Raw genomic sequence first — 14,311 nt, 5'->3', positions numbered from 1 at the left:
GATTAGCTTTAAGGTTATGAGTAATTCAGTCACAGAAGCTCATAGACTCCAGTCTACATTCTCGGTTCTCTTTTTTCTTACTGGGTCTTCCTCTACCATGCCATATAGAACTTTTTTACTTTGGAAGCTATTTCCACCTTTAGATTTCACAAATTGAAGTACCTTCTGTCCCTATGACCTCTTCCTCTGATATACTGATTTCTCTCAGAACATCTATTTTAAGCTTGATTCCCAGACCAACCAGATCTACAGTCTTCTTCAGGTTGTTAGATCTTATTACTATATTCTTGAGTGTGTGTATATATATATATATATACACAATCTGGAGTTTTTTGATCAAGTGAAAAATATCTAATAATTTAATATTTATCTTCATATGCCTGTTCTTTTCATTTATTCCCAGTAACTCATATAGAGAGAGAGAGAGAGAGAGAGAGAGAGAGAGAGAGAGAGAGAGAGAGTGGAGACTTTCTTTCTGCTTTCTTTCTCCTAGTAATTAGCACAGGTCTTGGCATAGAGTTAACCCATCATGTATGTGATCTATGGAACTATATAGTAGTTTTTTTTTTTATTTAATAGCCTTTTATTTACATATATAGTAGTTTTAATCTTCATCTTCAGTGAAACAATAAACTCTCCAAGTCTTGAAGCATTTTGAATAAAGAAAGAGATGATATTGTTTTCAAATTTGTGGATGATACAATTATGGAAGAAAGGACTTGTAAACTGGATAACAGAATCAGGATTCAAAAATATTTTGATAGGCTAGAATGATAGACTGAAGATAAGATGAAATTTATCTATGATAAATATAAAGAGGCACATTGGGGTTCACAAATCAAATACACAAGTAGAGGGTAAGAGAATATTATTCAAAGAATGATTATTCAAGGCAAAAAAAGATTTGTAGATATTAGTTGACTTCCAATTTGAAAAGACTCAGCATTGAGACATGAATGACCAAAATATCCATAATGTGTACCTTCAGCCCTCATTAATAACAATAGCATGAAATACACAACAAAGGAGTTAATAGAGTCACTCTATCCTGGGGTAAACTGACATAATCAGATCAATCCATATTGCTATTGATAATCTAGAAAGATATATTCATAATCTAGAGTTTAGTCAGAAGATGGGAAAAGGGCCAATATCATGAAATATGAGGATATGTGGACAGTTGGGACTGTGTAAATTGGAGAAAAAAAGATTGAGGAAACATAATCACTTTCTTCAAATGCTTGAAGAGCTGTCATCTAGAAGATGCATTAAACTTATTCTGTGAAACTTTAGAGGATAGAGATTAAAACCAGTGTGTAGAAATGACAGAGAAGCAAGTTTCAGCTTTTTGAAATCTTACCACTCTTCTAGGCTTAATAAGACACTTGTCATTTCAGTACTTAGCATATTAACAAACAATAAAAGAAGACATTTGGCCAAATTCCAATCCTGCATGAATATTTGTGGCCTGAAGGTCCTCATTTGGGTATATTCCAAGAGTTGTATCTAGTCACTTCTCTGTCTTCTTCATGAACAGGAGCTGGATACAAGTCTCCACCATAGCTGTGATGACCTCTCCTTGTCTCACTTAAAATCTCCTTCAAGGCAAGCTTGAGACTTGGGATGGTTATGTGTGAACAGGATAAGGATAAGGGTTGAAACTATGACTTTCTTCAGTTTTTACCAATATGGAGAAAGTCCTTTCTCCGTCTCCGAGACCTTTTCAATTTATTTTTTCATTTATCCTTAGCACTTGAACAACCAGGTACAAATAATATATTTGATTTGCAGCCTATACTCCAATTCAATTCAATTCAATTAGAATGTTGTAATCCTTTTCTCCCTTAAGGCTCCCAGCTACTCTTTGAAGCCTTTCCTTATCCCTTTGCTTGATAAAGTAAATAACAACTTTATATTAACTTGATCTTTCACTTCATTCCCACCACCTTCCTCCCATTTAAGCTTCCTAACTGTAGGGACTTTGTTTTTGTATCCCTAATGCCTAGCACAGTGCCTGGCACAAGAAGGTGCTTAATAATTGTGTATTGAATTAAATTGAATTGAACATTTCATTATTGTCTGTATCACAAGAACACATCCAGATCCTCAACCAAAAAAGTCCTTTTTCCAACTTTTATCATCCAACTTCTCTCATTCTACAAACAGATACTTTTTTAGGAGTAGAACTCCTAAACCAAGGGGTTCTTGAGCCCTTCAAATCTTTTCATAGCTCAGTGATCCTTGGTAAAAGCACAGATATTTCTAGGTATTAAAACTACAGTTACTTCCAGGGTGACAAAAAGGGGGGAGAAGGCAGAGGACTCAAATTCAGGTGCACAAATTGTGTTTTGTTTTTATTTATATTATTTGAAACCTGGCTCAGAATCCTCACAAATTCAACCATGCATTGGCCAGGCTTGGGAGTAATTTATTAGGCCTTTCTAAACAAACTGTTTGCAGCTGCTTCTTTGGTTTAATCCTTCAGAGAATGGAAGTTTCCACTTCTTTCTCCAACATTTAATTCATTCCTAAATGTTATTTTGACATGTCTGGTGATAATAAGAGAAAGAGGGGACTTGGTTTCTTGGTCCCTGGGGATTAGAGAGGTTAGAAAGGAAAGGGGAGAGCATTAGTTTTCACTGAGCATGGTAGAGGTCCTTCTTCTGAGCCTGTCAATCCACAAGACACAGTCTTTGCAGCTAAATCTTACTCTACAGACTCAATTAGTACTGGGGATCAATTAACTCCAGAAACGTCTTAAAGGGGCAGAGAGTGGAGAGTTCATGTGATCAGCTGTGTGTTCTTTGCTTTTTTTTTTTTTTTTCTGTTACTAGCATCTATATATAAGCATGTAGAGGGTAGGATTCTGGAATCACACATTTACAGATAGAAGGTTATAATGGAAAATAAGTTATTATTTCTTATTCTCTGTCCAGCTCTGTTCGAAAATAACTTCTGAATAAGAAATTTTAGATAATTGTGATGGTTTAATTTCTAATATTTTAAATTTATAATTTCTCCATATTTCATAATTATGCATTTACTAGTTCAACTTATATTGACTAGTCTAATAAGCTTTTGTATGTAATAATATAACAATAATATCTCATATTTATATAGTCCTTTAAAAGTGTTTTGCATGTGTTTTATTATTTGGTCCTCATAGCTCTTTATATATCTCTATGATATAGAATCTGTTATTATCCTCTTTTTACAGATGAGAAAACTGAGGTTTTGATTGAACTTAAATGAACTTAAATTTATCTAGGATCACAATTGATATGTATAAAGATACTGTATTTCCATTACTTTAGCAAATATTCTGAATATCATTTACCATTTTTTAGACATTACCAAGATGACATTTGGCATGGTACATACATTTCTAGGCTTAGAGTCAGGAAAAAGTTGAGTTTGGATACTACTTTGTATATAAAGTAACTGTGTGAATATAGAACAAGTCATTTCACCTCATCTAGGAAGCTAGAGTGCATAGTGGATAAAGCACTGAACTTGGAATCAGGAAGACTCATATTTGAGAATTCAAATTAGTCCCATCCACTTACTGCTTGGGTGACTCTCAGGAACTCATGTAATCCTGTTTACCTCAGTTTCCTCATCTGTAAAAGAACTGGAGAAGGAATGGCAAAGTATTCTAGTATCTTTGCAAGAAAAACCCAAATGGAGGAACAAAGAGTCAGATTAGACTGAATAGCATCATCCTCAATTATCTCATCTATAAAATGTGATAAAAGCATGAGTGATACTTACTTCACAGAGCTATTTGAGGCCTAGAGGAAACAATATGAATTAAATATTTTTAAAACCTCAAATATGTTTATGATTGCCAATTATTATTATTACTTTTATTGTTCTTCTATTATTGTTTACCATAAAATATGTGGTCAACTATAATAGTAATGATGATGGTGATGGTGATAATACTACTACTTAACTAAAAGGAGTAAAGAATATAAGGACTCTGTCTATCACTGGTATATAAAAAGTATTTTTTTTTCTCAAAAAAGCTTCTTTAACTACATTCTCAATGTTGCTGTGAATACCAGAGGAGACAATATTTGCAAACTTCTTTGTGAGATTTAAAGTGCTTTTATATTATTATTGGTGTATTGAGAAATCTTTATTTCTCCCTGACGGCTAGCAGCATGGTAAGTGGAAATACTAATGGGCTTTAGGATGAGAGGACCCTAGTTCAAATACCATTTCTACCATTGGTACTGTCACTAGCAAAACTTATGTTAATATAGAAGAAATTTCTCAGTTCTGAGGGGGCCAAAGCAGAGGAATATAATTTCTGCCTAAAAGTAGAAGTGATCATCACTTCCCATTCATTTAAACATTTACATCTTGGACTAACTGAATTCTAGATTTTCAGCCTAAAACTCAAGGAAAAATGAAAGTGGCTTCAACCACATTTCCTAGACTAGGTAGAATGCTGAAAAAACGCTGTCTGTGGTATCCTGGCAGCCATAGGCCAACCAATACACCCTGGACACTCTTTTCTATCCAAATAACTCAAGTCTCGGGTCATTTGGGTCTCCCCCAGCCAACCCTCCAGTGATACTGTCACTGCATGGAGAGAGGCTAATTCCTGGCTCCCCACAGGCATCTTCAGGGCTGTAACTTAACCTGCATAATTAGAACACGCATTCCAGAGGGGGAAAACATTGAAAAGATAAAGGGCGTCTTTAAAACAGATTCTTCCCAATACAATTTTTTCATAATTATAGTTTTAAGAGCTTATGGTGATGGTGGAGATGGCCACTTAAGAAAAATTAGGAGTCTCATTTGGCAAGAGATGATCCCTCAGGAGACCATACATCCTCATGTTTCAGGGGGCCCTGAACAGCCGCCTCGCTCTGACAGCTGTGCATTGCACTGATGTATTATAAGCATGCTTAGCTTATTATGACCAGAGCCAGCTATTTTAATTAAAAACACCACATATGTCATTGAATGTGTTGTATTTCCTCCAGTCCCAAGACATAATAAGTAGAGGAGATACAAACAAATAAATGCATTGCAGATGTGCCCGGAAACCGGCTCCTACTGAGGTACAAGCGGTGGTTTCCCAAATTTGGACCTCTGGTGCACCTCATCCAATGTCCTCCAGAGGGGAACGGGTCTAGTGTCATCTTCACCATTTATATAATTGACGTAGCTGGAAGCAGGGGAATATTTGGGAAGATGGGAGAAGAGAGGGAGAGGAAAACAGTTACCTCCCTTCCTCCCTGAGCCAAGCCTGTCATTTGATAAATAACCTTTCATGAGCTCTGAAGTTCCAGAGCAACACAAAGGATCGGGCCTTTTTTGTGTTATCTTATTTTGTTTTTTATTTTGGGTGATTTTTAATTTTTTTTTTTAAACACAAGCTCCATTTCTGAAGCAATCACATCCCAGCTGGGAAGGCCAGTGTGAATCTAGGTGGAAAAGCAGGAGGATTGGGGGTCTCTGAGGAGACGACACTTGCTTAATTTAAACAATCACAGGCTGCCAGAGTTCAAAAATTTCAGCCGACTTTAACTGTCACTAGCCGGAGCACCTTTCTCCCTAGGCGAGCGGCAGTCGCTCCGCCGCCAGACGGTCCCTGCGCCTCCGCCGAGCTGCCTGCCCAACAACTGAGCATCTTTCCTCCCCGGATGGGATTTGAGGTGACAGCCCCTCACACTTTAGCGCTCCCATCACCTCAAGTGATGGGGATTTGAGGCGAAAGGAGAGTGCCCTGCCCCCGGCCCCCCAATCGTGCAGACCGCAAATGGAGATTGACCGAGGTTCTCCTTAGGCCCCGAGACCCAACCTTCTTGCCGGAGCAGGCCTGCTAGGACTTTACAACTGCGGCGGGTTTTGTAATGATGTCTGCGGAGGGATTTTTTTTTTTTCAGGAGCAGAAGGAGAATACTACAAGTGATAGGAAATGATGTCAGCTTTAGTTAGGGCAGTAGACAGCGTTAGAATATACTTGGCATAATATGGCCTCGGTATCTCTGTCAGCATCTCTGTTTTCTGTCACCGTACACAATCCCGGGCCTGTCTGTACTCCTGACAATGTCTTTTCGGATCAGGCGTTCGCCAGCTCTGAGGCTGGCTCTACTCACTACCACACAGCCTCCTTTGTTTGAAGTCTGCCCTTGTGTCATTAATGCTCTTGATGTCTATTTAAATCTGACGGTGAATGCAGTATCTGTTTTCCTGTCAAGAGATCATTGACAATATTAATACCTCATGTCCTTGCCTCATTTTCTAAGAGCTGACACCTAGCTGCCGTCTCCTGCATTCATCAAACGGCACTCTCTCCCCGGGATGTCGAAAAGCAGCCTTGCTTCCAGGCCCGAAGAAACAGGGTACACCGCAAAAAGGGCTTTTATCAGAGCCAGTCTGAAAGAGAGCCCCTGGGAATGTGCTTAATCAACATTTCATGCCCCTCCGATTTAGGGTCCCGGCTCTAGGAGCTCCCAGCCCACATTCCAAGAGGATTCTGCCTTCCATTTGGTTACATGAGATCCAAAATGGAAATTCAACCAGAGATCAGTTTAGGGAAAGTGTACGTGTCCCCTGGCTGCTAAGGTGCCAACAGTGGTCATCAAGGGGGAAGGAAAGGGGAGGGGGGCAGAGAAAAGGAGGGAGAAAGAAAGGGAGAGAGAGAAGGAGTGAGAGAAAAGAAGGAAGTAGAAAAGGAAAGAGAGTGAGAAGGCAAGATGAGTCTTCATTCCATTTGGTGTTTGATTACATGAGATCCAAAATGGAAATTCACACCAGAGATCAGCTTAGAAAAACTATACATGTCCCTGGCTGCTCAAGTGCTTACAATTGTCATCAAGGAGGAAAGAAATGAGAGAAGAGAAAAGAAAAAGAGGGAGAAAAAAACAGAAAGAGGAGTGAGAGAAAAGAAGGAAGTGGAAAGGGAAAGATAAAGAAAGAAGGAGGGAAGGAGGGAAAGAGAATCAGGGACAGAGAAGGAAGAAGGTAGAGAAAAGGAAGGAAGGTGACAGGGAGAGAAGCAGGAAAGAAAGGGAAAGAACAAGAAAGGGAAAAAGAAAAAATAAAGACGAGAGGGAAGAAAAAGAGAGGGAAGTAAAAGCAAAGGAGGGACAAAGGAGGAAAAAAGAAAAAAGGAAGAAGAAAGGGAGAGAAAAAGAAGCAGGGAAAAGAGAGAGGAAGGAAGGGAGAGAAGGAAAGAAGCAGAAAAAGGAGAAAGATTGAAGGAGAAACAAAAAGAGAAAAATGGATGGAGAGAGATGAATGGGGGAAAATGAAGGAGGGAGAAGTAAAAGAAAGGGGGAGAAAGAGAGACAGAGACAGAGACAGGGAGACAGACACAGAGACAGAGAGAGAGAGAGAGAGAAAGAGAAACAGAGAAGCTCAGAAGGATATTGTAACTCAGCCATTTGTGGTTTTACTCAAAAGGACAAATGTGTTTTTTATGAAATATGACAACCTTATCCATTTCTTTTCATAAAAATTCATGCTGTCCCAATGCTGTACAAAGAAATTAACATCCTGCAGCTCTAGCTTTCTAGGTTCTTGAGTAGCTTATTTGAATCAATTATATTGGAAGGAGCTTTGGTGAATTTTGAAAAGCATCTGAAATTCCTCAGGTCTTGAGGCTGCAGGAGACATAAACCCAGTTTCAAAGCAGGATTTGCTTCACAAAAACCTGTTCGTGGCAAGAAAGCCCAATTTTTTTTTACAATTTAAAATGCAAGTCAGTAAAAATGTTTATTCCATACATTTGATTACAAGTGTGGGCAGGGAAAAGGCTCAAATAGCACACAGAGACTGTGTCTCTATGGAGCAAGCAGTTTCCTGAATACAAACCACTTTTGACAGTTACTTATAGTGCATAGAAAATATATAGTCATAATTGGTCCATGCCCGGTTAGTGATTGGTTTTGAAGGCAGTTTGTTGTGTTTCAAGTTTGTCTGCTTTGGGCATCCTAGATAGTAGGGAATTCATATCGAAATTATCTTTACACTTGATTTGGGATAAAAAGGCATACTAATAGGAACAATCAACTTAACATTGTAGTGAAAGCTCCCCCCCCCCCAATTTTTTTTCTTTGTGTCAAAGAGGAACAATAGAGTACCCTACTCTTTCTGCTACCAAAGTCCCAAAGTGCAAGTCCCCACTACCCTGGAAGCTAACTTGATTGATATTAGTGTTAACTCCCAGTGCTAAAGAACACAGCATAGGATGCAGACTTGCTCTGTCCTCCTCCTTCTCCACCAGGGGAAAGAACTAAGAGAGGCCATCCAAAAGTGACTACTTTGTCCCTACTCAGTGGTTCCAGGCAGCAGATGCCTATTGAAAATACCTGTCTGATAGGTAGGAGGAAAGATTATAGGTTCTGTAGTTGAAGGAAATTGACCCCCAGAAACATTCAAATTTTAGAGAATCTGATGGGAAAAGCTTCCATCAATCCCTACTCTTCCCAGGTTGAATCTTGTGTGAGTGGACCACAGCCTTTCACATAGGAAAGTTTGGGAGTATGGTTCTGATGTAGACATTCTATATTATTTTTTTGAGGACAACTCAAAGCTTAAAGAAATTACTTTCCAGACTGGTCACTGAATAGTTAATTTTTCAGCCATACTAAGTCTTACAGACAATTGATGTACCTAAACATCATGGCACAGGCCAGTACCCTGCTGCTGAGGATTATGGATCATTTGAGTTACAGAGTTCTTAGTTGCTGTGTGCTAAGCAACTGGGAGCCAGTACTGTCTAGAATCAAAATGGCGAACCTCTAGGAACTGGAGGCCAATAAGGGAGGAATTGACCCAAGTGCAGGTTAAAGTTCTGTGCTAATGAGTATTGGGGCCCATTAGTAGCTTCTAGACTTCCAAACTGAGTAATGTGGGGAAACCAAGTCTCAAAAAAAGAAAAATAATAATAGTCAAGATATAAAGAGGCTTCATGATTCTTGAATTAATGTATTATGGGATAGGAATAACTTTTTTACCTGAGATTATTTTTATTATCTGGGCAAGCTTGAGAGAAGAGATCAAATGTCCTAATCTGTGGCTTAGTTTTGGTATTTTTTAAAAAAATCAAATCAAACCAAATGAGACCTGATAAGAGGAAGTCTTTACAAATTATAAATATTGGGACACAGAAAATTTTAATTCTGCTTAATTTTTCTCATAATTTTATGTGAGTATTTGATTTTTTAGTAGAGTAGTGAGCTAAAGAGGGGTTTGGAAAATGAGGAATGGATTGATTTAAAAGTCTGGGAAAAAACTATGACTTTCAGGTCTTCTGACATGAAACCCATAGGTTTTTTTCATATTAATTTAATGATGGAAATCAAATATTTGTGTTACCAGCATGTAGGGGGGGGGGATATACCCTGGGACAACAGTCACTCATGGGATGATTGCACCTTGGACCCAAACTAGGATGATCTAGAAAGCTGCCATTTCCTTGAATATCCTGAGAGTTTCATTTATCAATCCAGGATTCCTTCCATTGTATAGATCAAAACACACCCACAGTTTCTCATCAAATGATAATAAAAATTCAATTTAATTTAATTCAGTAAATATTTGTTGAGTGCCTATTCAACAAGAGAAGACAAGGTAGAAACAAGAAAGGGAAGAAAGAAAAAAGAAAAGAAGATAGGAGGAAAAGAAGAAGAAAAAAGAAAAGAAAAAAAAGAAAGAAATCTCCCTCCTTCCCTCCCTTGTTCACTCCTTCCTTCGTTCATTCCTTCCTTACTTCTCTCCCTCCCTTTTATTCTCCCTTCCTTTCCTTCCTTCTTTCCTTTTTCCTTTCCTTTCCTTTGATCTCTTCTTTTTTCCTTTCCCTTTCTCTTTCACTTTCCCTTTCTCTTTCCCTTTCCTTTTCTCTTTCCCTTTCCATATCCCTTTCTCCCTTTCTCTTTCCCTTCCTTTTCCTTCTCTTCTCTTCCCTTCCCTTCCCTTTTTCTATTTCTGCAATGATTCTAGTAGTATATATAAATAACATTTTAGCTATCTAGAATAGAAATAATTTCAAAGATTCTTCAAACAGTGCCTGGTATATAGTAGGAACTTAATAAATGCTTATTGCTTGACAGATTAATTGTCACATGGAAGAGACTATAGACTTGTCCTAGTTAACAGCATTAGAAGTGGTAGAATTAGTAGAAAGGCAGGTTTAGGCTTGAAGTAAGGAGAATCTTGTTGACGATTAGAGCCATTTAAAAAAATACAATAGGTTGCCTGAGGAGATAATGATTTTCCCATCACTAGAAGTCCCCAGGGAAAAGTTGGATGCCAACTTGTTAGCTATGTTATAGAAGAATCTTGTTCAGGTATGGTTAGGCCCAGATGGATTTCAGGGTTACTTCCCACTGAGATTCTATGATGCCATGAAATGGCCCGTGTGTACAGGGGAGGGGAATATCAAGGTTATGCTGTTTCCAAAAACATGAACCAATGCTAGATATAGCATGTTTAATTGACATGAACATTTTCTCTATCACTTTTTCAAGTGTATATAGTACACTTGAGCCCCAGTTTGCAATGTTAGTTTTTTTTTCCCAAGGCATAAATGTTCACAATGAAAATTTAGCAATCAGAAACTCATAGAAGCTGACTCCAGATCACTTCTGGAGATTGTTGCCTTTGTTTTTTTCTGGTAGCAAATCTCCGCTAAAACCTTCCTTGCCATCTCTTGGTGGTATAATGGTGACTCAGGGCTCTTAGAGACTCTGACTCCAGTCTTGGCAAGTCTCACCTGGCTGAAAAGGTGAATGGTGTCAAATTATGTCGGTTTCCTCAAGACCAGCCATCCCCAGTTGGAGTTCAGGCTCATGCATTCTGCAGACCACAGGCCCCTGTCCCTCCCCTCTAGGTGACTGGGCGAGGGAGGGGTCGCAATCTGCCCCTGTGGATGGCAGCCTCACACCCACAAAATCACACATCCTGCCAACAATCAGGATGGAAGCCAGTCTCTCTAAGCCGGTTGTGAGCACACAAACCGCAGCAAAGGGAAGGCATTCCCAGGCGCTGTGGGGGCTGCCTGCAGAATGGCAGCTCTGAAGACAAGAAGATAGAGTACTTCCTTTCTGCTGCTTAATTCGTTTGCTGCCAGCAGCTTGATGCGAGATCCCATTACACCCTTGCTCCCTGCAGCTCCCACTCTGCCCACTGCAGCACCTCTAATAATGTGTTTCCTTTTATTTGCAGGTGTTCTAGGAAGGTGTCACTATGTTTACTATGGGAAAAACTCCGAGGGCAACAGGTTTATTCGAGATGATCAGCTCTAAGGCTGAGATCAGCTTGCCCGGCCCAATTTCTTGAGAATAAATAACAGGAAGAAAAAAGAAAGAAACAAAGAAAAGAAGTTTAAAAAAAAAAAAAGAAAAAAAAAAAAAAACCCTAACCAACTCAAGCCGTGTTTGCGCCATCAAGGAAGCCTCCTCAGCCCTCGAGTACCTTGTGCTGACTTTGCCAGGCTTGTCAAGATCATCCTTCTGTCTTAGTGGGAATCGTCACATCGAGATTGACATGATTGCCTTTAAGCAGGTCTCCTCCACCAGCATGACAGACAGCTGCAGCCGGGCGTCCGGGCTGACAGGATGAACACCATGATAGATTGCCTGGTCCATCCACAGCTCGCTGGGGAGCAGAGGTCACACCTGGGGCCCCGTAAGCATGCTCAGTTAGCTTTTGCCAGTCAGAAAGCCTCCTGTCTTCAGCCTGCCTGTTGAGTGAGAGCTGTGTGGAATATCCAGATGGTTTTTTACAAAACAAAAGTGGTTCTGATGGTAGGGAAGGGCAGGGAGGCTTCAGTTCCCCTCTATGTGTTCCCAAGATAGATTCTCCCATTTCACACATACACGCCCGTCGAACCCCTTACTCCCACCCTCCTCCACCCCCCAGCCCCCAAAGCATCTTTATCACAAGCAGAGCTTCAAGGTCTATCATTCCTCTGAGGAAGGATATTTGCTGTCAGGGATATTTCGTGACTTGCTTCCAAATGATACAAACTCCTGGTTTTAGTAAATATTTTCCCCCAAGTCAAGAAACCAAATCAGTTAGTTTGGGATCAGTAATGGGCTCCCACATCCCAGACTTAGGTGGCTCCCACTCCAGAGTCAGGCCTCTGGGTGGTGTTTTGGAACCCGGATCCCTTCTGGTTTGTTGGCAGGCCTGTTTCTATCGCCTATATTCCAAACCTTGTCTTTGTCCATACTTGGACTAGTATATTTTTTATTAGTCATTGTCTTTCTGGTCTGGACACAATTGCAAAACAAGTAAAGCATATCTATATCTGGTTTGCCCCTCCTTGGGGCATCTATTTTGAGATTTCTTTATTAAGTCACCAAGAGATAAAAAATAGGATGACTTTAAAAAGCACACAATGAATTGAAGGGAGAAGAAATTGTCTCCCCCTGCCCCTGTCTTTCAGGAAAAACAAACTAACAAACAAACTATAGATCCCTTGACCATCGTGTCTGTCAGAGGAGCTTTTGGGAATGAAATCTGTAGTGTTTGAGTGGTTTTTTAATATTACCACCTAGTAATATTCAGTTTCCCTCTGTGTGTTCCCAAGATAGATTCTCCTGTTTCACCATTGTCCCACCTGGGACAAGTGATCATTAGATTTACATGTAAAATACCCAATGGAAAGGCAACCGAGGAAGTAGTGGATGAAACAGAAAAGAAAGCCTTGACTTTGTTTCTTTAATTTAAATTCAGACTAAGTACTTAGCATTCTGTTATCTGCACAGATTTCCCAAAGCAAGATTAATTGAAAGGAGGCCAGATCTAACAGATAAACCTTTCAAAATGCAATCCTGAAAGAGAATCCTTCTCTAAATTGGTAAATATCAAGTCTTTCCGGGAGCCAGTTGACCATTCCATCTTGATGGATATGTAAGACCATCGGCCTTCCATGTCCTCAGATTGTCCAATCTGGAACTTACTTCTTGAAATGATTACAGGCTTAAAAGAGTTCCTGGCATAAGGATTCAATAGTTATGACAAATGAATAAGACAGCAGACAGAGGGGGCAAAGTTCCTATCTTGATTATATAGCTTTCACTAATTAATTACTTAGAAAAAAATTGTAATGTGGTCCTTGAAGAAAAAAAGAATTAGAGGTGTCCTTTTTTTGGTATTTTTCCTTGGATATAAATAATGGGAGAGAAATTACCTTTCTCTCTGATCTGAACAACAGCACCAGGGGAATGCCTAGAGTTAGCTGCATTGGAACCCCACCCTAGCTCTTTGCTAAGAAACATCAACACATGTTTTGTCCACAACATATTATGGGCAGCAAGAGTTCTGGGCAGGGGCAGCAAGACTAGTCCAATGTCATATCCAATCTGGCAGCACATATATCCTTGTCTTTATAAAAGGCTTTAACCCTGCCTCAAACAATAAAAAAGCACTTGCGAACTGACCACAGAATTTTTCCATCTTTATTTTTCTTACTTGTTTACTTTTCTTAATGTCAGAACCATTTGTATCAAGTTCAGGAATGTCTCCCTCAATGCAAGCTTTAGAGGCACAAATATTTTCGGAATGAGCTGTGGACCACATTTATGCCTCTCCCTGTGTGGTGTTTATTATTTTTCCTCCTCCAAACGGTGTAGGAACTTGAATTGAGATTCGCTTAATTATAATTTCTGAAAAGGTCACCCCTCCCATCTATTCTTCTTGAACAAGACACAGTAAGCTTGGCTCTCCCTTTCAAAGGGATAATGGTTTTGAATTCACGGGAAGTTGCTGATGGCTATGGCAGTTCCCTGAACATCATTTGCTGGAGGTTGAGCTTCAGGCTTCAGCCTGACCTGTCAGCAATGAAATGGGTCAGTCACGTGGTCCCAATGGGGTTCTCCTAATTTTGGATTTTCCAAGTAATTAGAGAGGCAGCAGAGAGATGTGTAATTTCCTCTATCCCCCAGGGATAACCTCAGGTACAACCCTCTTCTTCCTCTTCCTTTGGGACAGGTTTCCCCCTTGCTTCCCCTTTTCTAGACCCCTGTTTGCTTGCTAGGCTGAAAAATAATGTCCCCTCCCACTCCTACCCCAAAATCTTGCTCTGACTTTAGAAATACAGGGACCCGGGATTCTACTAAGCCACATTGAGGACTGAGCCTCCCAATGCCTCAGGGAATGTTAGTACAAGCTCCTTCCAAAGCAACATAATTTTATAGGACAATTTGTTCCTTGAGAAATTATGCTTTGGATTGTAGGAATCTTATTAAAAGTACAACTATTGCAATCACTTACATTTACTCTTACCAGGCTTGCTCATAAAGCCTCCATCTGTGTATTTCTTTAAATAGATACACATTAG

At 39.6% G+C, this 14,311-nt stretch overlaps 1 protein-coding gene across 1 annotated transcript in view; it reads left to right on the top strand.

Annotated features, from left to right (window-relative positions):
• Nucleotides 1–11,364, top strand: part of LRMDA (leucine rich melanocyte differentiation associated) — a 1,282,853-nt gene extending 1,271,489 nt beyond the window's left edge. The window contains exon 7 of the mRNA XM_031949467.1: nt 11,191–11,364. Coding sequence (XP_031805327.1) covers nt 11,191–11,270 — 80 coding nt within the window. The 3' untranslated portion in view covers nt 11,271–11,364. The remainder of the gene's footprint in view (nt 1–11,190) is intronic.
• Nucleotides 11,365–14,311: the final 2,947 nt, after the last annotated feature.

Source organism: Sarcophilus harrisii, chromosome 2 (genome assembly GCF_902635505.1).
Source record: "Sarcophilus harrisii chromosome 2, mSarHar1.11, whole genome shotgun sequence".
In the NCBI taxonomy this organism is placed as follows: Eukaryota; Metazoa; Chordata; class Mammalia; order Dasyuromorphia; family Dasyuridae; genus Sarcophilus; species Sarcophilus harrisii.
Note: the sequence above shows the minus strand (reverse complement) of the source record. Positions and strands in the feature narration are given on the sequence as shown.